General features: G+C 42.8%; 1 protein-coding gene across 14 annotated transcripts in view; it reads right to left on the reverse strand.

The window, feature by feature from the left end:
• Positions 1-11,521: 11,521 nt before the first annotated feature.
• mast4 (microtubule associated serine/threonine kinase family member 4) overlaps positions 11,522-25,985 on the reverse strand; it is a 96,256-nt gene continuing 81,792 nt past the window's right edge. For 13 of the 14 annotated variants that reach the window (XM_035607692.2, XM_035607693.2, XM_035607695.2 and 10 more), the window contains 7 exons: positions 24,840-25,039; positions 23,780-23,980; positions 23,128-23,354; positions 22,575-22,697; positions 21,527-21,663; positions 20,700-20,884; positions 14,487-20,577 (listed from right to left, as the gene is read on the reverse strand). In XM_035607692.2, coding sequence (XP_035463585.2) covers positions 16,877-20,577; positions 20,700-20,884; positions 21,527-21,663; positions 22,575-22,697; positions 23,128-23,354; positions 23,780-23,980; positions 24,840-25,039 — 4,774 coding nt within the window. In that variant the 3' untranslated portion in view covers positions 14,487-16,876. Of the gene's footprint in view, positions 11,791-14,237; positions 14,423-14,486; positions 20,578-20,699; positions 20,885-21,526; positions 21,664-22,574; positions 22,698-23,127; positions 23,355-23,779; positions 23,981-24,839; positions 25,040-25,985 lie in introns of those variants that run through there. The other variant, XR_004784936.2, reaches the window with a different exon arrangement.

Consider the following 25,985-nt stretch of genomic DNA (forward strand, 5'->3'; position numbering starts at 1 on the left):
TTAGAATCAGACATCCTCTTTCTGCTCAACTCCTTTCTAATATTAGGACCTCCTCAACTCAAAACCCTTCATAACTTCTCTCCTCTCTGGAAATGTGCCCTCTGTTATTTGATTTCATGTACAGTAGACAATACTCTTGGTATTCACCAATTGAGTTTTTGTGGGTTGTTGAGGAGAAATGTGTTAACCCTTCCATGTTGTTTTTTCGCTCCCTGGCAAGTCTTATTGGAACTGTTTACAATAAAGGGGAACATGAATGAATAAGTGTGACACATGACAGAGCTGTGCAGTAAAACCAATGGCATGAAATCAAGACACACTCTCTGTTGTTACGCACAAATTACTTTTTTTTCCTTAGAGCTTACTAATGGATAATTAGCTGACTGCTCCTGACTTAAATGGTTAACTATTCTTTCTTGCAATTTTCACAGCCTTGTATTTCTTTCACATGAGCAGTCTGCATGCCACAGGAAATGTTATTAGTGACAAAATCAGTGCACTGTTGAGTGAAGCCTCCATGTAAAATCTGATTACCATAGTTCTGAATGACTGGTTAAAAGCCCAAATCAATCTTTATATTCTTTCACATTGATGTTGCTCAGATAACCCCAGGCCATACAGTGTTTGTATCCATGCTTTGTCAAATAGATTGATTGAAAACACAGAACAAAAGGATATATAAAAGTGGGAGGCTTTTAAATACAACTCCCCTAGTGTCTTAGGACCCTGTTCTTAAGAACAACTAGCATGAGAGTAATGCTTCCTTGACAGCTGAGGGATAATTAGAAATGCAGTAGAAATACATTAGCTTTTCTACTTATTCAAGGCGTTTCTCACGAAAGCATTTAAATAAATACTTCAATGTAAAGTGGTGGTGGTGGTGGTGAAGAATATCTTAGCATGTAAATAACTATCTTCAAGACATTAGTTTTCTCTTTCTTTAAGACCAGTGGCTTCTGTGTCCCAGTGTCTAGGCTGTGTATTTTGACATCACTGTGCGACCCAGGGTGTTACATCAACAGGCTCAGAACAAAGAACTGAAATATCCTATAAGTGAAGGTTGTTTTAAAAGTTAAGAGCGCTTCTACGCGTACCACGTTTGGTCCGGACCTTCGGACTCTTCAGTTTGGTCAGAACATAAATTGCAGGTGTGAAAGGCGCCTCAGACCACCGTCCAGACCAATGGATCAAAATTTGGTCCGACCAAAAGAGATGGTCTCGGGTCAAACTGAACCAATGGCTTGGCTCGTTAGCAGTGGGAAAACACATTTTGGACGGTTCGGACTTTCGGAAAAATCACAGGAAGTTGAGGCAGCTAGCCTTCATAGAAGAAGAAAAAGACCCAGAAAGAAAAAGCTACGCGCCGAATGACAACACACCGATGTCAGATGCACGCCCGTCTACAAACCAATCAAAGTCAAGAACAGGGAAACACAGCCCACGTGGGTGATAGCGACAGGGCGTAGATATGTCATGTTAAGTTCTTTAGAGCGCTCACAAAATGATCATGTGAAATCAAAACTAACCGAATCAAATGTATACAATGTCACAAAAACACAAGCGGCAGTTCAAACCTAGGTCCGGACTTTCAAGTGTGAAAATGAGTTTCTAATCCAGTAAACACTTCAGTCAGTGAATATCTCTCTCTCGTGCTAAGGATTACCCAGGGAAGGAAGAGAAGTAGTCCACCGCCAGACCACGTGGAGTTTTATCGGGATTGATCGGTAAAGAAGACGAGGCAATGGTGTCAACGTTAAGACGAGTGCGTGGTACCGAGGCCTACTGGCGGTGTGACAGGATAGGGGGCAAAGAGACTGACGGGGCCTGTTAAAACTTGCCCACGGACATTTGGTTTACTTTCTAGTTTGCCAGTATGTCTTGTTGGCGTGATGTAAACTTTAGTAGCAGGAGGTCGTGGGTATCACTGTCTTCTGCCGCCTGCTTGCTATGGGAAACCGTCACATCCTCTCTGCATGTTAGTTATACATTATTATATGCATTAACAATCCAATCAAACATGCTCATAGTGGTATATTTTTCTTATAATGATAACTTTATGTACATTTTCTGCAATCCTTTTTTTTACAAAAGATACACTTTTATTTAAGTATAGGATGCAAATACTCCATACTGCATCTACATTTAAGGGAGCTTTTATTGAAATCAACAAACCACTAATCACATCTCCACAAGGTAAGGATGAAAACCGAGCTTTGATTGTGCAAACATACCACATTATAATGCATGATAATTGCAAATAGCTGCTCAACACAAATGCGACCATAACTCTCCCCTCTGGCGCTTCATTCGCTGCACTTTTCGCCCCGGTTTCGACTCAACAGTAGCTCATTGTTGTGTTGGATCTTAAGCAGCGACGTGTTCCTGTGACTGTTACGACTGTGCCATGTTGGCAGACCGAGTGAGGCAAATACAGTCCACTCCAATTAAACAGGAGTTTTACTCCACTTACTGAAGTAAGTGCATTACCCACTAATCAGTGCCTGGTTGCTCTCGTTAGTGCACGACCTTCCCCCATGTTCATGCCAAGGTAAGTGCTCAGGGCGAACGAGCTCTGGTTTCACCATCGCAGTAAATTATCTTATTCATAAGCAAAGCATTTATGTATGAAATTAAGTGAATACGTTTTCTCGCTCCAGCGACCAGCACATGTATAATGTACACATTAATGTATACAACTGCTTTCCACAAACCGTGCATTGGTTTTCAGGTACCCTGGGGAGTTCCGGGTTACAGTTTGTCAGCTAAGCAAATTGCTTGTGTCCTTAAATAAGCAATACCTGATTTTCTCTTGGTGATACAGGCACTATGACAACATTGACATATCAGCAGCTTTTGGGTTGATATGGAAAACGTTTTGGCAAGCAGGTTTTTTTATTTAAGTTATGTCTATTTACTCACCCAGCTAATTTGGAGCAACATTCTCACCTATTTTGAGTCCTGGTTTTGGTCGCCTTGCAAAAAAAAAGAAAAAAAGCTTCGGTTAGTTCTCGTCCAACTCCTAAGGTAAATGTCTGTCTTATTAGCGGCTTAATGCTCCACGATGTTCACCACCTCATCGCTATCCCTATTCAAAGCACTTTGCTCTGAAAACAGCTACCGATTCTCTCGGAGTGACCTCCTCCACAATTGATATGTTGTCATTAGAAAATATCAGTTACAGCCATTTGAGGTCTAACAAAAAGTTTCAACCTCATTAGACATTTGGAAGGCCTTGCCTTGTCATATGATTCTGTTCTGTTCGACACATCTTACTTGAAATATGATTTGAAATCTTTATTTGAAAATGTTGGAGAAAGGGATATTACGGTCTAAGTAAAACATGTTATCAGAATATATGGAAATGATCTTGTTATTGCTCAGTGTTTCTATGAACGACATTTGATTGAAAAAAAAGGGAATTCTGGGAATTATTCTCACTCCCTTAATCTGGTATGTGTGAGAATGTCAAGGGTTCCACAACCTTAACTACTCTCCTTCCTCCGACCACATACCTCTTTTTAATTTTCGAAACGATTCCTATTCCTTTTGCAGTAACAGATCAGGCAGGCTACGAACACAGCGATCGAGTGCGTCCCGTCAGACGAGCTCCTTTGATTCAACAATATGATAGGCACGCCCGAGTCAGAGGGAACCAATCAGGCTGTTAGCACCTGGAGACAACAGAGGAGGGAGGGGAGAAAAGAAAAAAAGCCGAAGGAAGACAAACACACCTGCACTTTGCCCGCGCATGTCATGTCATTGACACCATGTAAACCGTGTAGCTAGAGCCACCAGATTATTATTTAACACAGTTAAAAAGACAAAGTCAAAGTTAAACAAAATCTGCCAACCAGCACCTCTGAAGCTCACTTTGCCGACTAATAAGTAGTTCCAGCATGTAACTCCCTGTCAAATCCACAGTGTATTATCTTTACATTCTGTGTATATTCCATGTTCATGCGCAGTGTGGCTGTGCGGTGAGTTAGGACTAAAATACTTGTCATCCAGCGTGTCTCTAAAGATTTTTTCCTGTGTCTACTTTATGACATAAGTTGTGTGCTCATTTCCCCCACTCACAGTCCAAGAACACTCAGGTGAAACGTTTACTGCATGTGGATCACATTAAAAAATCCAGCACATAACCTTTAGACAACCTCCGGAAAAGTTTCATGAGCGCTTTTGGAAAATCAAACCCGTGGGCAGCGGGTCTCTTTGGATTCTCTAGTTATCTGGGACGACCTCGATCCCGCTCTTACGTTAATCCGTCCGCTCCAGTGCCATGCAGTCGGTGCCTGTGACACAGGACTGAACCAAAGCAGATTTCCAGTGATCTACAAACCATGGCATACACAGAGTCTGAGCCAGGGCCTCTTACGCAAGTTCAGCCAGCTGTGGCTGTTTGGCCTGTGAGCGCAGGGAATGTGTTTATATAACTCTCAGTTGGGCTTTTTTTTTTTCTTCCTCTTCACACAGCCGGTCCTATAGATAGTTGAAAGCACGCAGTTCGGATTCATTTACTTCATAGCTTTTTTTCCCCACTACCAGTCTGTTTTTAGGCACTGACAATTTTTGACACGCTGGTCTCACTGCATTCAGCGTTTATTCATTTTGCCCTCAACATTTGATGACTTCCCCATTATCATTAAAATGCATAAATAATGCAGTATGGCTGATTAGAGCAACTCATGCCAGTTGTTCATCATTGACAGACTTATTCATCACTGGCACTTCTACGTTTTAAACACACGTGGATCTACCATGAGTTGATCTGGCCCCCAACTGTTCAGCATTTCTCTCTCAATCAAAGGTGTTTCCCGCTTGTACATGTTTCATATGAGCGCGTACAAGCAGACCAGCTCATCCTGCAGTTCAAAGTCTAGTTTCAGTGACTATTTGAGCAGGACGGTTGCAGCGCTGCAGGTCATATTTTCAAACACAACCTTGAAACCCGCCGGCCTGTTTCCTGTGTGACCTCCTCTGGTTTTTAATGCAAAAACATCTGCGACTTTACAAAGTACTTTCAAAAGTACATGCGGCTTCTTGAGGAATATTTTTCGAAACATCAACATTTCTTTTCTGTTTCTTGCAAGTTATGACCGCTTTCATAAAAAAACCACAATTCAGTCTTCATCCTTATCATTTGTTTTGTTTGTTTCATATCCAATACGATCGTATATACCATTTTTTGATAATTTGTGGAGTTCATCGCTTTCATTTTAAAAGTTAAATTTTTCCTATGTAGTCACTTGTCATATTGTTTTCAAAAACAAAACACTGATTCACAGATATATTGTTGTACCTATAGTCCTGGTGGGAGCAACTGGCCTGCTCCTCATTTCACCTCAACTTCCACTGTGGACACAAGACAAAACACTGTCATCACATGAGACTAGTGAACCAACACAAACATTAAGACATAGTTTCACACACTAAATATGTGCAGGAACTGCAATGAAACCTCCCACAGTGTACTTGTGACCCCCCAACAAAGAAAATGCTGTAAATTGAATTTAGATTTGTTCCCTGCTCATGACAATAAATACAAATCTTTCACAAGACCAAAAATGACTGCAAAGATGTGATTTACTGTCAGAGGGAAGTGTTGTCTTCGACTCTGCTCAATGTATGACTGCAGAAGGCTCGTAAATCTGATCAAGTTTGTGTGAAACCATTTCTACGGGATCACAGAATGAGAGCACGAGTTAGCGCTGTGTGAAACTGTGAGCATAGAAGAATTTTGGAAACCTAGGGGGAGCAGCAGAAGCAGAAGGAAGTTCACTATCTGCTGCGAAGCCACAAAACCACCTCTCCAATCCTACACAATCGGACAGACACATTAGATGACGATATAAAGTACAAGGAATGAACCATTAGAAAAGAGGTATAAGTATTACGTCTGTTGATGGTTTAATGATGAGATTTATTTAAAATGGAAGCAGTTGAGGTATTAGCAGTACTTTGGTATTATCAAGTAAAATCCAGTCAAGGTTATTACAATAAATAAAAAACATAAACTATTTATTTTTTTTAATCATACTTAAGACTTACAACCAGTGGCAAATCGTTATCAACCTCTGGGATTAATGGGCATGCACGGTGCCTGCTTACACATCCAGGGATCACTCATACTTTACTCTGTGCTATGCTCAATACGTCTCTATGGCCAAAGAATGTGCAGGTTTGGACAACTGCAGAATTAATCTGGTTTGTGAAGTATTAAAACCAAATTCCCACCATCATCTGAAGATCTGAAGCGCGACACAAACACGCCTGTATGTCAAGGATTTGCCAAGTGCTCGCGGGTAAATGGTTTTGAGTTTTAAAAGGTCGGCCCGTGGTCAAACCTCTGACGTGATTAAGATTGAACGTGGATGATTTGATCAAAATATTGGATTGTGGACCCATTAATGTGGACTCTGTATGACCGTGTTTTCCATGGGGTGAATAATCCACTGAAAAAAACCGTGTAATTACACGGATGCACAGCTTCGGAGGTAAAATTAGCTCTATGAAATTTGTGGCTCTTTCTGGCAGAATTTGCCACCAGTTAAATAAGAGGATGCAAGCTTCCCTTTCAGTGTTCACTTCATTTCAAAAGACACTTTGATATTTTCATACAATCCAAGTACATTCTTGTGGCTACGACAGCCTAGCAACACTGTGCTTTCAAAGAAAATGAGGGGGATAAAACCCTAAAACCTCACATCAAGTCTGTAACAACTGAAGGCGCCACGTGATCACACGTCGGTGGGGTCGTCGGGTGTTAGATGTGGAAGGGCCTGTCTCTGGGTGGCTGCATCGCTTCCTCTGATGGGAGGAAGACTGCTACGGTAGATCTGAGCTGCTAAACACTGTGGGCTCTACGGCATGTACAAATGCATTAGATACAAAATTGTAGCTTTCAGAAGCATTCAGATCCTTTTGTTGAATAAAAGTTGCCATACTACCAAAATGCCTGGACGCAATTAGATAGACCTACATGCAGTGAGAGCAACGAATCATGTGACGTCTGTTGAACGACACGAAAAATAGCAACAGACTAGAGCAGAGAGGAGATGTCTGCGATGATGATTCCACAATGTCTGTGACGGGTGTTGCCGTTTTTGTGGGAGACGTCGGGTACTTTTGGTCAAATGCTTGTTCACCAGCGGCAGCCATCTTGGCTGTCCCTCCGCGTCATGGTATAAACCCCGTCCATTATCAGATAAACGGCTGTGATTGGCCCTGCTTAGAAATCACTTCCCAATGGGCTACCTGCACAACCATTTCTGGGGTTCTACTTAGTACTGCTCAACTGCTTCCGGTCCGGTTTAACACTGACGCTGTTTTCGTAAGCTGACCGGTAACAAAGTGTCTGCTGCAGACCTTCGTGTGAGAGGGGACGGAGAAATGATCCCGGCGTGTGTTTACCAGCCGTCGTAAAACTTAGTTCGCCATTAAATTTCTGTGACGCCGAACAAAGAGGGACACAGCAGTGCTCTGAGTACTTCATCTGTTTTGAAAATGTCCCGTTTTGGACATTTTCCTGCGTAGACTCGTGACAAAACTCTGAAGGAAGTAGTGCGTAAACACAGCAACGGTCAACAGACCGCAAACAGACGAGCAGCATGTAGTCCATGGAGGGGATCCTGGGGAAATAAAATTCACCACTTTGACAGGATGTCCTACTTTTAGTCTCCCAGTGATTTCAATGAGTCTTTCTTCTGACGCGACGTCAGTGGCTCTCGAGGTACGTCAGCTGACCAGAACACGGTGAGAACATGGTTACAATGAACCTTGTTCATTTCTCCCATTTCACACAGGATCTGTAAAGACGGCGGGGAAAGCCCACCGCTCTCGTCGTCAAACAAGCTACTGCTACAATGCTCAAATCATTTGTAAGATTACCATCAATCAATCCCGATCATTTTCAATGCAGAATAAAGCGAAAACTCATTATCGAAAAGGAACAATAAGTTCAAGATCCACAACTTCCTTGGCGATACCTTACTTATTTCTTTAGAGCTGATACTTTTCCTCTAACCAGCAGTTGTCAGAGGGAAGGGAAATACACATCTACCGTGTGAAAACAAATGACATTTGTGATCTTTTGCACACCACAGCCAGATTGGGTTAAAAAGCTCCCGCCCCGCCGTAGCTCCACGTCCAGCATGTGCCACTGCCTCCGTGACGGCGGCTGAGAACCACGTCCTATTTTTCCCGAGGCGGAGAATCAGCGCCTGATCTGCACTAAGCCCTGGACCTTAAATCCCTCTCAGACGCTCATTAATGCCCTCGGTGTGTGGAAGCACACGGAGGTTGTGTCATTCTCCACTCCCCTGAGCCCCAGACCCCTGTTCTCTGTCTGACAGGGGGATCTTCTCCAGCCCCCCGGTCCTCCCCCTCTTTTCTCATCCTCTTTCTCTTCCTCTTTGACCACTGTCTCTCACCCTCTCTACGTCTTGTCCTGATGTGACTTTCTTAGTAAACAGCTCTACACACAGTTTTGGGAAGAGTTACAGGTTTAAAAGAGGCAGAAATCGATTGCGAATATACTGTACGAGTGTTCTGTATTGTTTCATAACAGATCCCATGTCATGTAAGTGTAGACAAAGACCAATTCTCAAGACTCACTATCCAGGCTACTCAAAGTTAAGTCAGGGTCACGGTCGGCCCGACTGAAACCAAAAGGAAACAAAAAGAGTTCTGCGGTCAGCTGATTTAACGGCAGAGGGGGAATTTTTTATGTAACAGATATTTGTCTTTGCCAATTCAATTCTTCTTGCCATTTCAAACATTGATATTCCGACACTAGCGGCAAAGTTCACATCGTGGGATGAAAGAGCTGAACTGCTGATCATGTGAGAGCCATATGTTCTCCATGTGTGAAATCCCCTTTTGGTATATCAAGGTCTCTCTATGAAGTAAACGTCACTTGGTCAAGAGCGCTTTTCTTCTTTCTTCTTTTTTTCTTTAACTAATGTTTTCCACTTTAGAGCCTACTGTACCCTTGCTTGTATCCAATGTGGCAAAATGGTTTTAAAGCTGCAATATTAGTGTAGGTGGATAAATGTTCCTCCTTCATGAACGAAATATAACAAAGGAATGTTTTTTTTACCTAATATAAAGCCTTGAATTTCAAGGACATTGTGTTTATTGGAACTGAGTGTTCCTCTTCTTTTTTATCTTGCAATTATTGTTGAAATTGTTTGTGTTGGTTGTTTTGACTAATCAAACTGCTGGTGCCCAACATGGGACTGACTGTGAGCAGCAGTAACGCTGTGATCTATTTATTTAACTGGATAACTGAACCGGTGAGAGTGGAGGTGAGTGAAAAAACGAAATACATTCCGAACCAAGAGTGATCACATAATTTAACATATGACTAAGTTTTCATACATTAAGTCCATGCCGTAAGATTAAGGTGTAAGATTTGGCATTTTCTTCACTATTGTTTTTTTTGTTTTTTTTTTTTACACATATTGGATGACATCAATGTCAACGGAAGTGGAGTTGTTATAAAAAACCACAGATGCTTACTACCAGACTCTGCAGTTCTCTCAGCTCTACGGAGTATTTTTAACGTCTTTCAGATCACGATCGTCATTATTTATGGTGCACAAAATGTACAGTTTTGGTTCACTCCAATTGTTCTCATCCTCCTCGTTTCCAGACACAGCAGCCTGCTTTTTATCGGGAAAAACATTTCCTACAAAGCACCAAATAACAGTCAGAAAAAGTCGTGCTGAGGAACTTACTATTTAGCAGAAGAAGAGCCAGATATTTCCCTTGGGAGTTGGTGGAAACTGAGGTAAGAGAAGGATGGAAATTGGATTAATATTTATAATGTGATGCCAGCTCAACTCGAACTGAACACCAATGTTGCTCTATTTCTCTTAACAGCCAACATAGTTATGTTTACATTCAGTGTTTACTCGCTAAAATGGATTGTGCACATCTCGACAAAGTTAAAACATTTGCATAACATGACCAGTGCCATTTTGTTTATTTGGAACCAAGAGATATTTGGAGGAGCAGGGGTGGGTTTAACTGAGAGCTTGTCCTCTGCCCGTATCCACTCCCCAATGCATGCAGAGCTTTATCATCTATTTTACTATAAATTGACCATGATGCATTTCTACACTTCATTGCAGATTACTGCCACCAACGGTCAGTTACTGGAATAGCGTGAAACCAGTGTCAGAACTGTATATCACACCCATCGTGTTCACAAAGCTTTGTCAAAAAGTCCACAGGGTTCCTTAATGGAGGTGCAACTGAGATCTGCTTCCCAGCCTTCAACCACAGCCACACTACGTGAAGTGATATCCAACTGAGCCCACCCAAAGTCACTAATGAAGACCAGGACATATAGCTGAAATCTTTCACAAAAAAACCCAACTTAGGCCGAAGACAAGTTTGAAACTGAAAAAAGAACCTGTGCCACTATGCATCAGTATTTGATGACCCAGCTCATCCAGTGATGTTCACAGTTTGTCAGTACACCCAACATTTAGCAGCCTCGAGGAAAGAAACCACAATATCATCCAGTCATACGTACTCTTCTCATTTCACTGTAACTGTACAGGCCCTGAAGAAGCTTTTCATCAACATGCACTCTCTATGTTGCCACACAAGGGGTCTGGTCATTTGTGCTCAAGGGAAGAGTTCAAATCCCACAGAGCATTTCATCAGAGCTGCAGGACACTCGGTTATAACTGAGTGTTTATTTGTTTTATTGTTGCGACACAGGCGTTTCCATGAATTCTGAAAATAATATTCTGCTATTCAGGACTGTTCACAACCTCAGTATTGTGTTTCTTTAACATTCACTCGCCCACATTCGTCCAGCTGCCGTCCACCCCCACACACAAACAAGCACACACACACTTCTCCTTGTGTCTACATTGCATCATTGCAGCTCCTTTGCAGAGAGGACAATATCAGCAAAGTGAAATGTGTGTGTTGCGGCATTGGACACACGTTGAGGGAAATCTTGCTGAAAATCAGCACACATCCCATGATCGACTTTATATGCCTTGGGGAGTTCATGACAGTTTGAACTGTTCGTCAAGGATCAAAGTTCACTACCTGTCAACTAAATGACAGAAGCACTGTTAAATTGTCTGGGAAAAAAACGAACAGTGTTGTCTCCTCTAACACAGAAGCAGTCGTTTTTTAATATTTTTTAACATGAGTGAACCCTGTCCTACATAATAAGCTCGCCCCTCCCTGTGTGTGATGGACCAGTGGCTGAAGCCTGAAGCTCAGCGAGAGGCCATTAGTTGCAACATGAGATATGAGAGCTGGCCTGGAGTTTTGGCTTCCCCCCAAATCACAGAATGTACTTGAACCAATTCCAGCAGCAAAAAGTTAATATGGGCCAGAGTGGATTTTTTTTTTGTATCTGTGATCTCAGATTGCACAGGAACAAGTAATCTTCCCAACACTGTTTTCAACATGTTCTGGTACTTCTGTGTTTAAACAACTCACGTCGCACACTCTTTAAAGACACAGTTACAAGGTCAATCAGAGGTTTCAGTGAGTTTCAATCAATTTTATTTTTCAAGCACACTAAAGTAGAGACTGACATCTTTTCAATGGATTGCCATGACATTTGCTGACATTCATGGCACCCAGAGGTTAAATCTTTGTTGGTGATCAAATCCGCCAAATCCAGGGTGTTTAGTTTGTTTGGTGAAACATCTGGCACAACAATTTGGCACAAAGCATTCACGGCTCTCCGAGGATGTATCCCAAATGTCTTTGATGATCCTCGGACTCTCCTGCCAGCTCCATCTTGAGTTTCGCCTTGATTTTGAGTTAAATGTCAATTATTACAAGGACTGACAAGACATTGTGTACACATTCAGGTGATTTGTTCTAACTTTGGTGCTATCCTATCCTGTGTCATCTCATCAAGCACTACATGACGTTCATGGACTCATAATTTGGTTTTCTGATCAAATACCTGCCAAACTAATATTCTCATTGGCCTCAGCTGTAGCCTACATTTTTGCTTAGCGCTAGTTAGCAAAATGTTAACATGCAACATGGCCAACGTGGTAAAGTTACAGCCTCATGGCTCCTAAAGTGGCTGTAGACTTCGACTCGCTCGCTGTTTCTAATGCACAAGTATGCAACCACCCAGACCCCCCCCCCCCGGTCTCCCCAGTGTTGATAATGATGCACATGGTTTTTCACATCATTTGTATTGATCAGTTTCTCTAAAACGGATTAGAAGCCAGCCTGCCTCCGCTCTCCGGAAGTCGGATTGACAACGAAAGATACATTTTCATTTTCCTCAGAATCTATTGATTTTAGCACCGTTTGTTGTATTTTTCAGGCGGTTTTACGGGGAGTGGAGGACACTGGGTGGGAGGTTCGGAGTCATGGAAAAGCCAAGGGCCAAAACTTTTGGGGACGATGATCCAAAGCTGTGTTTGCAGATTCACACTGAGCGAAAGAGGGATGGGGGAGTGGTTTGTATGGAGAAAGATGTTGTTCTTTCTTCCTTGCATCACATTAAATGTACACGCATTAACAATGCATAGGTCAAAGTGATATCTATCTTTATCAAGATAGGTTTTCCGTGCTGTGCTTTAAACATCACTCAAGACAGCACGTCCGTCTGAGAAAGTGAGATATTAAGAATGTTGGAGCTAAGTGTATTTTGATATACGCAGATTACAGGAAGAGGAGTTAACACTGTGCAGATTGCAGCGATGGCGATAGAGGCCTTCTGCTGCAGTGAAACATAAGACAGTAACCTCCTGGGCAGAGGAAATTGCTCTCTGCTGAGAAAAAACTCAAGGAAGCAGCACATGGTCAATTAATGATAATAAATTACTAACTGCTGTGATTTTTCTTATAAAGCCCCTGGCTGCTGCGGCAGCAGCCCCTCTCCCAACGCTCAGCCCCGTTCCTGATCCCTAGGAGGATTTCTTCCTGTTCATTCCTCTGGTTAATATTTTTGCTTAGTAATCAGTCTGTGGGGACACTGCTCCATCTGTGCCGTTAACTCTTATCGTGTATAAAGACAACTGAAGGATGCAGGTTTTTTTTCCTCAGCAGAAAGCACCTGTAATGGATTCAGAAATGCAGAAAACAAATTCTGAATTATAATTTAGTTTCAAATACAAGTGCAATAAAGACGTATGGCCTTTATTTTACTGTTTGGACTTACTGTTTAACTGGTAATCTGTATGAAAGAAGCAGTTTAAATATGCAGCTTTATCAGATTCGACTTAATCTCGAGAGGATTTCCGTCCTCTGTGTTGTGCCACATTAGTCCTCTGTATCTCTCCTGGCTGAACACACGTTGCATAACAGGGGGCCTGTGTGAGCAGCATCTGCCCCAGAACACAAATGGAGACACACCGCCCCCTGTTGGTGGTACACAACTTATTTGTGCATCGTTCATCACAAACTCAATATACTAAGAAAACAAAAGGGCCACTTTCCTTGAATGTCCATTATATTTGGCTTCTAGGAAAGCCTTACTTTCAATGTCAACACTTGAATTTGTAGTAATTGTAGAATTCTTCCCAGAAAAAAATAAAAAACAGCTCAGTGGAAACCCAAGTAAATGCATTATCATAATTCAATTATGGTTGGTAACCTGATTGTACACGACTGAACATTTTTTCTATTTGCTGGATGGTCAGAAGACCCATTGTGCCCTGACCAAAAGACTGTTGGACACAATAATTATAATTTATTAAATGGAAGTTAACCATTTGAAAATTTTTTGTGCCCAAATCATTTTATTTTCCAAAACTGTAAACTGATTTCCAAAATGATTTGGACAAATAATTTATAAATAAAACATAAAGCATTACAAGTCCGCTCTGTCCGTTCAACTTGACAAAAATGATAAATCTCAAAAAACTAATTCACTTATTCCATTTTAGACAGTATGTATGTCAACTGTTGTGGATATTTATGTGATCATAAGGGGATTAGTAGGAAGTATGTCAAATATTCTGTGACTGGGATATTTTAAGGAAAGGCAATTTACTATCAATACCAAGTAATGGCAAGCAGTGTGCATCACTTTTCTGCCAGTAATTGTCAACTAAAACAAACACTGTCAGAACCCTGTCATTGTGGACGATTTTGTAGACTGGGGAGAAAAAAAATAATTGAATCCATTTTAAGATGAAACATAACAAAATGTGGGAAATTTCAAAGAGTCTGAAGTCGCCCTGACAGAAAAGACAGGGTTTAGAGAATGCACAGATTGGACTGCCCATTACCTTAGTTTCTGGCCTTGACCTGGGACCCGCTGCCTGGTTACTGACGGTTATTGCGGCAGTGATGAAGCCTCTCTCTTTATCACTTTTCCTTTGCAACCTCTCATCAGCTTGGACTTTAGCTCAAGTCTTCAGGACAAAGTTCTTTGCTTTACCGAACATTGGGTCCAAGGTTCTCTCTCAGCTTCCTTATAAACAAAGTCCACAAGGTCATTACATACCAAGATAAACAAATGAAAAAAAAAAAAAGAATAATTTATAATTCCATTTTATTTTCAGTATTACGCAACATTAGAAGTATAAATATCTGTTTTAATATACAACATCTATGACATCCATAGAGCTTTCCTTGAGCAAAATACAAAACTCAAAACACTTTTATTGCACATCTTCTAAAAGACAAACCAAATGTAAGCAAGTTCATCTAGTACTAGTTTTGCACAGAGGAGGAAAAAAAAAAAAAAAGACAAGCAGACAAAGAACTCGACATGAAAAGACATGATTACTGCACAAACAAATGTTCTTATTAACATCCTGGTGGCAAGGGAGCGAAGTCCTCACACTACTATAAACAACATCATCTGTGACACGGAACATAGATTTGGCAAATCGACAATATACAAAATATACATCCATGATGCTCAGTAAACAAACATTGAATGTGCTTTGAGGATTTTAAATATCAGTTGTCGCAGAAACAAGAAAAAAAAATCCATGTTTCAATTGTTCAAATAAAATTCAGTGATTCATGTCGTGTTGCAGTCAGGACATGTGGGGAATTCATAAACTGTTTCAGTTCCAATCGGGCTCCTTTTTTTCCCACTCACCTTCTGAACTGACTACTGGCAAACGTTAAGGTGCATTTATTCTTCTCACAATACATTTATTTAATATCTAATGCAAGTACACTTCAGATTCTTTTAACATTAAAACCTCTGCAATCTCGTGTGTCGGTGTAATTCTTGGATACAGTGCGGCTGTTTCGATCCACTGTATCCTGTGTCATGTTCAATTAAGTATATTCTGTTGTTCAACATTGAGTATATGTACTAGACAAGAGTATTGTTATTTGTAAAACAGAGCAAATACTGCATTACTGTACATATTTAGTGTCCTAGACTACATTGTCATTTGGGGGTTCGTAATTTAAAGGCAATCTTCAGCACAGAGATGTGTGTGCATGTGAACTGCAGAAAGCGAATGCCAATATATATAACAGCCTATATGTATAGTACCAAGTATTTGCACATTGATATCAAATGTATGTTGTGGACATGGAACTATGCTTTGGAAATAAAAGAAGATTCCTTATATAAAATCTTCAGCTGCTGCTCATTATGAAGAGTCTGAAACACTAACACGACTTTCACGACACTGACCGAAGCCTGACATCACAATTTCTTTGCGACACCAACAGTGGCGCGCTCACTCTCACTCACCATTGAACTCATATCACTCTGCACATATGTGGACATAACCACAAGATGATGTCCAAAGCCTTGGAAAAAAGAAAATCTCTGCTGCAGAAATTGTTGGCAAATGTGTTCAGAGTTGCTGGTTCATCTCATTTATCAGACACAATATTTCACGAGACAAACATCGTTCGTTAAGCTGCAGTCATCCGGCAGATAAAGACATTCCTGGGACTCGCTGACAGCCCTCACAGTTTTCTTCTATAATGCTACATTTTTTAGAAATAGCCCAGCAGCCCCACCCCAAGCTTTCATATCATTTGGAATATGTGGAAACATGTTCAAAGTCCGAACGTGGGCGCCTCTGATGAGATACAACACGGTAGCTTAGTTCAGGCCAGACCAGAGTTATCAAGCCGACACTCCGATACCAACATGACACTGCAAAAATCTATACATATGATACAAACAACAATCATGTAAGCCCATGTCTCCCGGTTTTACAGTGCTATCATATTTACACCATAATTGCATAAAAATCAAAACTATATGTACAAGATGTCAGAGGAATGTGAATAAACACCGCATCTTGCGAAGAACAGCAAGTTTTTATTTCCCATAATTCTAATTCTACTCTACTCTAATTCATGATCTCTAGAACCGTGAGATAATTCTGTGGTTTATGTATTTTTTTTTTTAAAAGGTTTTAGTGAAAAGCGTCTGAGTACCACTGCACACGACCCGACTTAATGAGAAATGTGAAAACACCAAACAGACGCGTGTAACACATTTGCTAAACTGCCGGGCAAAAAAATTGCGTGGTCTACTGCATTTAAAAGACTTTTGACACCAGGTCCTCGAGTCTAGACGTAAAGAGTGCAATTCAAAATCATTTATGGCACCAACTCTACAGTCCTCCCCCGTCGCCCCCCCCCCTGACACACTGATTGCACACACTGATTTTGATTGCACACACTGATTTTCCAGAATGCGATCGACGGAAAAACAAAATTTCCGAAACATTCACTTGAAAGAAGAAACACCATAAATGATCTGTGTGCGATCAACTACATTCAGACCTGGAAACATTTACATGTGTTGTCAAATGTCATCTGATTGACACGCCCGCCTACCTTTTCTATCAGCATGCAGCAGCTTGCCCGGTCCTCAAAAGAAAAAAAAGAAGAAGGCATGATGATGCTTGCACAAACAATTTCTAACATTTAAATTTTACTTCTTGTTGCTGGAACTGCGTGGTGACTCCTTCTGCTGCTTGCACCGGCCGGCGTCCTTGTCCGAAGCGTCTTTCTGCGCAGCGGGAGCAGCTCTGGACACGTCTCGCTTCACACTCTTCTGTGCGGATGTGACGTCTTGAAGCGCTTCTTTCTTCTTCCTCTCAGCCTGCTCCCTGCGGCCAGATGATGCCTGTTTGTCAGGCGTGGCGATTCTGGCATCTGGGCCCTTAGGGCCGTCCGCTTTGAGTGTCTCGGGTTTGGGACCATCCTTGTGTGTCTTGGCTACAGTCTCCTGGGCTGCACCGGTGGAGAGTCTAGCTGAGACGCCGCCGCCAGCTTCTCTCTTCACCACAGGTTTTGGCAGCACTGGCGGTGGATCAGCGTGAGGCTCCTTCCTGAGCTGCTGCAGCTGATGTGGAGGCGAGTTAACGTCTTTTGGTTTGGAGTCATGGTGGTCTTTAACGACTGGGGCTTGGCTTTTGGGTGAGGGGACTTTATGTTTGGCTTCAAGACTTTGTTTAATAACTGGTGTCGGAGCAACAGGAGTCTTAGGAGTTGACGATGAAGGGGCAGTTTTCAGAGGGAGAGATTTTGGCGAGTTTTCTTTTCCTACAGAGCTCTTGGGCTGGGTTTCTCTTTGCTTCACGTCAGCAGGAGTGGACGACTTTGCGTCAGATCCGGTGGATGGCGTTTCCTTCCGCTTGGCATCATGGGTCACTTGGGTATTGGATGTCGAGGGTGCAGATTCTTTCTGTTTTGAATTTGGACTGCCCTTAAGTAGCGGGAAAGGAGCAGCTGCAGAATGAGGCTTCACGTCAAGGAGTTTGGTCTCCCTCTCTGCCTTCACAGCAGCGCGAGGAGCAGCTTGTGGCTCGCACTTTGATTTGGGACTCGGAGCATTTTCATTTGCAGCCGCCGAAGCTGAACTTTTCGGTTTCGTCGTGAGGACCACAGAGTTTTCATTCACACCGACAACCGCTTCTTCTTTTTTAGAGGTGCTGTATTCTGACTCGGATGATTTGTGTGGCGCTTTTTCAGCTGGATAGTTTTTTAACGGCTGCACGGAGTCTCTCATGGTCTTCGTCTTTGGTGGTACGGGATCTGCTTTTGTCTGCGGCAACGTGCCACCGCTCTCGATTTGACCAACAGACGTGGTGTTGTCCTTCTTGTTTATGCTCGGTGTGACTTCTGGAACCTTTTGTGATGAGGTTCCCGTGTTTACTGCAGCAGCGTCTCTATTCAGCTCTACCTGTGGGCTTGCCTCTACTTTTGCAACCGGGGCACACGTATTCCTGTCATTCTTGGAGGCTGAGCTTCTTGTATCAGGGACCCTGTTGACGGCCGACCTGTTAGGTTGTACGATGTCCTTGCTAACAGATCTTTCACAGCAGTCCCCAACTTCTGATTTTAAACAGGAGGATTTATTGTCATATACAAAACCAGATGATAATGTTGTGATAGAAAACTGAGGTTCTTTATTTGAAGAGCAGATGTTCAGCTGTTGCTGTTTCAAAAGCACATTCTCTGGGACGTGTGCAGATGCAGAGTTGTTCTGTACTTTCACCATCGAAGCTGGGGTCAAATTCGAGTGCCGCGTTGATGTTTTAGTTTTTTCCTCACAGCTCTGACCTGTATCTAAACCAGAGTTTATACTCCGCCTCAGTGAGACAGGCAATGCGTCACTGGCAGCTGCAGCTGGAGTTGGCACTCGTGTAGGTGCTGGGGAACTTTTTAAGCCGACCTCTAACTTTGGTGAAGTGAAAGAGATGACCGCCTCGGAGCTGGCACTGCTTTGTGACGTCGTGTGTGCTGTGACTTCCTGCTGTTCCGCCTCGTCGTCCTGATCTTCGTTGCTCACTTCCCGTATGGACGGTGTCTTTCCACAGGAGGAGAAGTGCGAGCTGTGCCGAGGGCCCCTGTGCTCATGAGCCAGTGACGAACTGGCCTTCACGCCGGGCCTGCTCTCTTGTTTCATAGTGAAAGTTGAGGCCTCCACTTTGGTGGTTGGAGGCTTTGATGATTCACTATGTCTATCGTGTGTTTTCTCATCACTTCTACTGATTTTCACTTCAGTGGGTGTATTACTTGACTGCTCTTTTGAGACAACTATGCTATTTAGGGAAGAAACGGCTTCAGGGCTTGGGGAACATGTTAGGGGGCTCTTCAGCTTGTCTGCCGTTTTCAACTGGGGGATGGTTAACTGTCTCTCGGTGGGGCTCTGAAGCCAAATTGGAGGATTCGCAGAGACAGAGTCGCTTATGTTCTCCATCATCTTGGATAAGCATGTCTCTGTCTTGGAGACTCTGGGCCCCGAGAGCAGTCCGATATCCAGGGTGCCCTCTAGAGGTTTGAGAGAGGAGACGTGGCGCCCTTCCAGTTTGTATTCAGACGACGTCTTTCGAAGGGAAGACTCCGCAGAGGAAATGAGCTGCAGCTTCTCCACAGCACTCTCTCCTCGACCAGAAAAAAGCTTGGGGGCCAGACCCTCCGGACTGGAGTGAACACTTCCCAATCCCGCCTTCATGTGGTCGTGAGACATGGCAGAGTCCAGCTGGAGGCTCTTGGACCTGGTGGAGCCGAAGTGGAGGTTCTCGTGCATGCCAGAGGACAGCCGACAAATGCAATCTTCCCGCTCTTCGAATGACAACCTCTTCCTGGTGAACTCAATGTTCGGAGCTTTGAAGTCCAATCGGTCCGGCTTCATATTGTCTTTACCCTGCCTGGTGTGCTGCCACTCGGAGTGAATAGAGCAGAGAGCTGTACGGAGTCCTCCTTCATTTTCACTGCTACTAGACGGTTCAGCGATGCCCTCGGAGACTCGTGTGGTCAGTTTCTTATACAGAACATCTTTCAGGGAGGCGCTGGCAGCTTTGGTCTCCAGAAGGCCAGACTCTGGGCTGCTCTGGGATTTGTTTTGGCCTCGGACCAAACAGCTTTCATCCCTGTCATCACCACACGTGGCGGATGAGTCACATTCTCGCAGGGCATCTTGCTTCTGCAGAGACTCCCTCCTCTCTGACCAGTCCTGTCTCTTCACAACCAACTTGGACTTCAGTTTTTCCTTGTCGAGGTCCTCCGCCGAATCCTGCCAGCCCATCTTGCGACAGGCGGGCCTCTTTAAGCAGCCCTGCTCAACAGGCCGCACACGGGTGATTGCCAGTGGCTCGCAGGCCATTTCGTCCACACTCTGCAACATGGTGTAATCCCGCTCCCCATGCCTCAGCTCCTCATCCGGCACCTCTTCTTGGGTCACTTCCAGGCTGTGTTTTCTGGAACACAGGTGCTTCTTATCCACCGTGTAAGACGGAGACAGCTTCTCCTCAGACTGGACCCGTTTTAGCAGGGGTGACCGAGGTGGCTCAGCACTTTTGGGGCGCACAATGTGGCGCACAATTGTGGGTGGGGAATGTATCTTGGCGGGGAAGGCTTGGGTTGCCTTAGAAATGGCAACAGAATGTCCACTGAGAAGGGGAGAGGGAGAGCGCTGAGGAGACGTTGGCTGGGGCGTGGGTGAAGGTGTGCGGGCCAAAGGAGACAGAGGAATGCTACCAGCAGACTTGCGGCGGCCCTGACGGAGCCTTTGTCCCGGGAGTTTGGGGCCTAGGCCGTGGAGACTGCTGGGGCGAATGTGACCTGAGCCTGCGGGGGAATTTGGAGCACTGGAGCTGGGGGAGCTGCTCTGGGAGGAGTTGCCACCTGGAGGTTCAAAGGATACAAACAGCGGATATAAGTAATTTAACATAAAATATGGAACAAAAATTCAACAGCAAAACGTCCAGACAATATTCAGGCTCATAAAAATAAGTGAAGTGAATTACCTGACTGTGTAAAATCTGGTGCTGGCCGTAGGGCGGCGGTGGGGGAACGGGGGGAGAGACTGTGGGTGGGGGAGCCAGGGAGACTCTCACCAGACGACAGAGAGTGGTTGAGAGAGGAGAAACTGCGACTTGTGTGCAGGAGAGGAGATGGCTGCATGGCAAAGCGTCTGAACAGGGAGCGTCGTCTGGAAAAAGACAAGCAACACAAAGAAAAAAACAAATCAGTTCTCTTTTGGAAATGTATTATGCCTTCATCAAAGAATACAGCTACAAACAATAACACTGACTAAGAAAGGGCTTTCAGTAAGAAGTATAATATTCACTGTAAATTCTGATGTCAAGCAGTCATTTCTATATTATGCATTTTCTTATTCTCTATTATATGTACTTTGCATTTCCAGGTTCTCCTTTAAGTTGTTTTTCTTCAAAGTAAAACAACCAGTTGATCCTTAAGGCTAATTACTCACTCATTTAAATAGTCCTTCAGTGTTGCCCCCTAGAGGCTAACAGCAAACAGTCACATCATTTTTTCAAACCATAAATCTTTTATGTAGTACTCCAATGTACCAGTGCTTAGTGAAGTTAGTACAGTAGGAGCACATCAAATATTACCTAATGCCTTCATTAAATTTTGGATAGGGGTTCAATTTGTGTGCAAACACACACAAAGGACTGACTTTACTGCTCCCAAGTTCTGTCAGTTTCTTGTACTTGACACACTCTAAACAGTATCAATATTAAATGCTATGAATTAATGACACATGTTCAGGACATTGAAGATGACATTAACACTTTACAGACAAAAAGATGAACGAAAAGATTTGAACCTTTCTGGTGTCTTCTCCTTCTTGGGTTTTTTGGCACATCTGACCATCTTGCTTCTGTAACTATTCCTCCGGGCTGGACCGGTTTTGATTGAAGTATTCTCAAAGGGGGTTGTGGAGATGGCCACTTTGCTTCCACTCTGAAAAGGAAGGACACAACTTTGTATCAGCAGGACACTTAATATACAAAGTAATGTTTGTGGCCACATTACTGTGCTTTATAAGCGTTGTTAAACTATATAGATATTATATATATATAATTTAGCTGGGTGACTATATTATAGTCATATATATGGTTAAGTGTTGCATCCTGCATTGCCTGAAGCTCAATACTCGATATTAACAGCTCCAGCAAAAGGTGGAGTTAGTCCCTAACCTTCTACCCTATATAAAGAGATACTGATCAGCCAGTCAGGCTTGAAGCATTTATAATGGAAAATCTACACTCAGTAGTTTTACCACATACATTTCTGTAGCTGTTATTTCCAGCAAACTTGGCAAATTAATGTAGCAGCGTTCGAGCATTTGGTCCGTAAATTAATAGGCTGGGTTATTCAAATGATCCACATTAAATTTCAAGTACCATGAAGAATATCATTATTAACCTGAGGTGTAGTAAATGAACAGAAATTCATGTAGAAGGAGATGAGTTCCACAGCTATTATCATATGCACGGGTCGTCCAAATCTTAGAGTGATTGTGCAGAAAGTTTGAGGTTGATAACTGTTGTGGTGAATCTGTTTAGTGTAATTTTAAACTGCGAGCACTGTAAGAGAAAATCAACAACATTGGCCTCCGTGCAGTCAACCACAGTCTCCGTCGCAAGGGCTCTTCACCAGAGGAGATCCACCAGGACAGATCTGGATGATGACCGATGTCCGGGAAGGTTGGTCACCAACACCAATGGACTAAAGTGTGTTAATGGAAGAGGGGACTACGCTGAATAGTCAATGTGCTAGATTTTCTTAAAAGGGACTCCTCCTACCTCAGACCATGAACTTATGGATCAACCCTCATCATTTAGAAGTGAATAGCTGCTGTTCTTATTCACCTTGAGCAGGAGCTCCACCACTTCAGTGTGGACAAGACCGTGGACAGGTTCTCCGTTGACATGGGTGATGAGGTCTCCGGCTTTGAGTCCTGCTTTATGTGCAGGCCCACCGTCTTCAACATTCTGATGCACAGACACAAGACATTTATCACGATCAGTTTGTCTTCACAGGCATTTTTTTTTTCAAAAGAAAGCTTTAGAGTCCTTTCACATCTGAACATTTTTGTGATTCTTCGTCCTCTCTGGTGTTCAAACAGCTAACAGAGAAATAGAGGATCAAGAGGGTTAATAATCGTGAAACTGGACCTCATAAGTCAATGAATGTTAATAAAATCACCAAAAAAAACCCTTCAGTTTTAAAGAAAACAGTGAAACTTGTTGCCACAACTTAAACTTGAGAAGTTTGAATCTTTAGAACCAGAAAACCTCCACCAGATTCAAACACCTAACAGGAACCAAACTAAATTGGTAAACTCAGCAGACTTTGTTTTAACCGCCCCTTACAATTTTCAAACAGACTGTTTGTCTGCTTTAGATTTGAAGTAAGCCTTACCCAGACCATGTGATAGACGGTGTAGATGTCACTGTCACAAGCATACACCCTGATCGCCCTCAGTGTGAAACCAAACTTCTTCCCCGAGCTGTGGATGATGACGGGCTGCCGTGGGTTGGTGGTGCAGAGGGAGGAGTCTCGGCTTGGGGAGGAGTCTCGAGAGGAAGGGTCTGAGGAGAGGGAGTAAGGGGATAGGGGGCTGGCCAGGGGAGACACCCCGAAGATATCTGGCAGAAAAAGAGACGATCGGCAACCTGAGTAGATTCTTTTATTAAATCAACCGGGCCGAGGTGTTGCTGGAAAACTCATGAGCCTGGTTCAGTATACTCCCGCAGTGGGTGACAATAATGGGATTTTTTCTCTCCCAGCAAGACCTCATGCTCCTGCCCTGCCTGCTTTACTTCCCTTGTCAGCAGCTTGTACTCAGCAAATTGCTCACAGCCACTCAGTAAAATGGAACTCACAGCAGGTATCATGTTGGGCCAATTTAACACAGATCTATAGTTTGCTTTCATCTCTTTCAGAATACTTGTTCAGAGCCTGTTGCTGTTATCGTACCTCCAGTCACTTTATTGCTGACATGGTTGAGATCATATATTTCAGTCAACATGTGCATAACTTTCTGCACGTTATTGCACGTTCTTCAACTTACCCCCAGGGATCATAAGGGAAAGGGTGCCAGTTGACACAGACTTTGGGACTTTAGCCAAAACTCCGGGCTTTTCTGCAGCACTCTCAGGCCGCAGAGAGGCGGTCGGAGCACCTTGGTCTGCGGGGGTATGACTGGAGCTGTCGGGACTCTCCACCTCTTCACCTCTGGGTGTCAACTGGTCCAGATGTTCTGAGAAACTACCTAATTAGCACAAAAGACATGTACAAAGTGACACAACTATACATAACAAATTATTATTTATTATAAATAAAATAAATATAATATTATAAATATTATAATTACTTCATTCTATCATCAAGCAGTGATCAATTGTATAAAAAAAAAATCCATTCTTGAAACAATAGTTTGACATTTTGAAAATATGCTTATTTGCTCTCTTGAGCTACGTTAGATTAGAAGACTGATACCACTCTCATATCTGTGTGATAATTTAAAAGCCACAGCTAGTGGTGTTAGCTAAGCACAATTTATATATGCAGGACTATTTCTTGGCTGGAAGCAACAGAAGGTTAACAACCCTATGGTAGCGACAAGACTGCAGGAAGTTTCCGCTCCCAAGCAAGACATAGTTCAGCATCTGTCAAATTTAATTTATTGAATAAGATAAAACATGTTGATTAGTGAGCTTTAGTGCTGCTGCTAGGTGGATTATGTTGCTTTTGAACAGAGCAAGGCTATCTGTTACCTTTAAGCAGTCTTTATGCTAAGCTAAGCTAAGCTAATCAGCTATTGGCTCTAGCTTCAGTTAAACCCTGCAAACATGGAGGGAATCAATCTTTTCCTCCAAGTCCCAGCAGGAAAGCGAGTCAATCTATTTTTCAAAATGATGTATAAACATTTTCATCGATACTATTCGTCAGTTGTTACAGAATATTCAGTAATCCGCAACAAGTAATTATCATCATGATCATAGATGTGGGTGTGCTGCTGTCTCTTTCTCCCAGGCACCTTTCAACCTATTGATTCTTCTTATGAAAACCATGCACATGTACAAAAATACCAGGTGTAGTGTGAATGTAGGGGCGCTGTCGTTTTGTACCAGAGAGCGTGGCTCCACTGTGGGTGCTGCCCGGAGTCGTAGCGTCAGGCTCGTCCTGTGGGAGCTCTCCGATGGAGAAGGAGGTCTTGGTAGGGTCACCGAGGCCCGAGGTATCGTCTCCTTCACTTTCGGCGGAGATAGCAAACTTTGGCAGCAGGCCGGGGCGGAGGCCCGTGTCTGTCGAGTGGGACAGCGAAGGCCTGCATGAAGGAGAAAAGATTTCCAAGAGATGAAACAGATTCTCACACTCTGCAAGAGCCACATGTTGTTGGAGATACAGTTTATATAACGGTGTGAAATATCTTTAAGTGAGAATAATTGTTTAATAACTGTGCATAATTTCATCTCTATTAGGGATTGGTATTAGCTGTATTATTAATACAATAGTATAGATAAATATAACCATGTTTAACTTGCTTGGTCAACATGCAAAGTGGACTTCCTAGCCTCTTAATGCTGCTGAAGCGAGGGGGTTGCCTTATGATTAGTTTGGCTTAATAATTACATTACATTTAATGGATTACATTTAATGTTTTTTGCTGCAGAAAGAATTTGCTTTTGAAAGATACTATCCAGCTGTGTGCCATTTGCTTTGAGAACTGATGACAAAAAAATTGAAAGTAAAAAATCAATCTCATCTGACTCGAGTTAAACTGTAAGTAGAAAACTTCATACTAAAGTGGAAGCTTCTTAAATAGAAACTAACATAAAAAAGGAATATATTAATGGAGTAAATAAAAAGAGAAAGACCTCAAGCTCTGCAATTTATGCTTCTGACCTATTTCAACTCGTATTTGACGTTTAAATATAGCAACAGTATATAATCTATTTACATAGGACTGTGGTTGGTTGGTTGATTCATTTATCAAAAAAAAAATTGTATGCGTCTATTTTTATCTCTTTTATCAACCCAGTGACAATGAAATTGTATCTATTCATCTGTCTCTCTCAGCTGTCAGAAACGTGTACTTGTATTACGGGGCACAGGATGCGAGTAAATTGAATAAATGTTCTTGTTTTACATGTGTATCAGATCTGCTTCAGAGACAGACAGACAGACAAAATTTTTCTATCACATAATTCGCACACTGCTGTCACTTTACTCAATTTAGGTTCAGTGGCCTTTGGCGAGACACTGTGGACGGG

The sequence above is a fragment of the Scophthalmus maximus genome, chromosome 20 (genome assembly GCF_022379125.1).
Source record: "Scophthalmus maximus strain ysfricsl-2021 chromosome 20, ASM2237912v1, whole genome shotgun sequence".
Taxonomy (NCBI): domain Eukaryota; kingdom Metazoa; phylum Chordata; class Actinopteri; order Pleuronectiformes; family Scophthalmidae; genus Scophthalmus; species Scophthalmus maximus.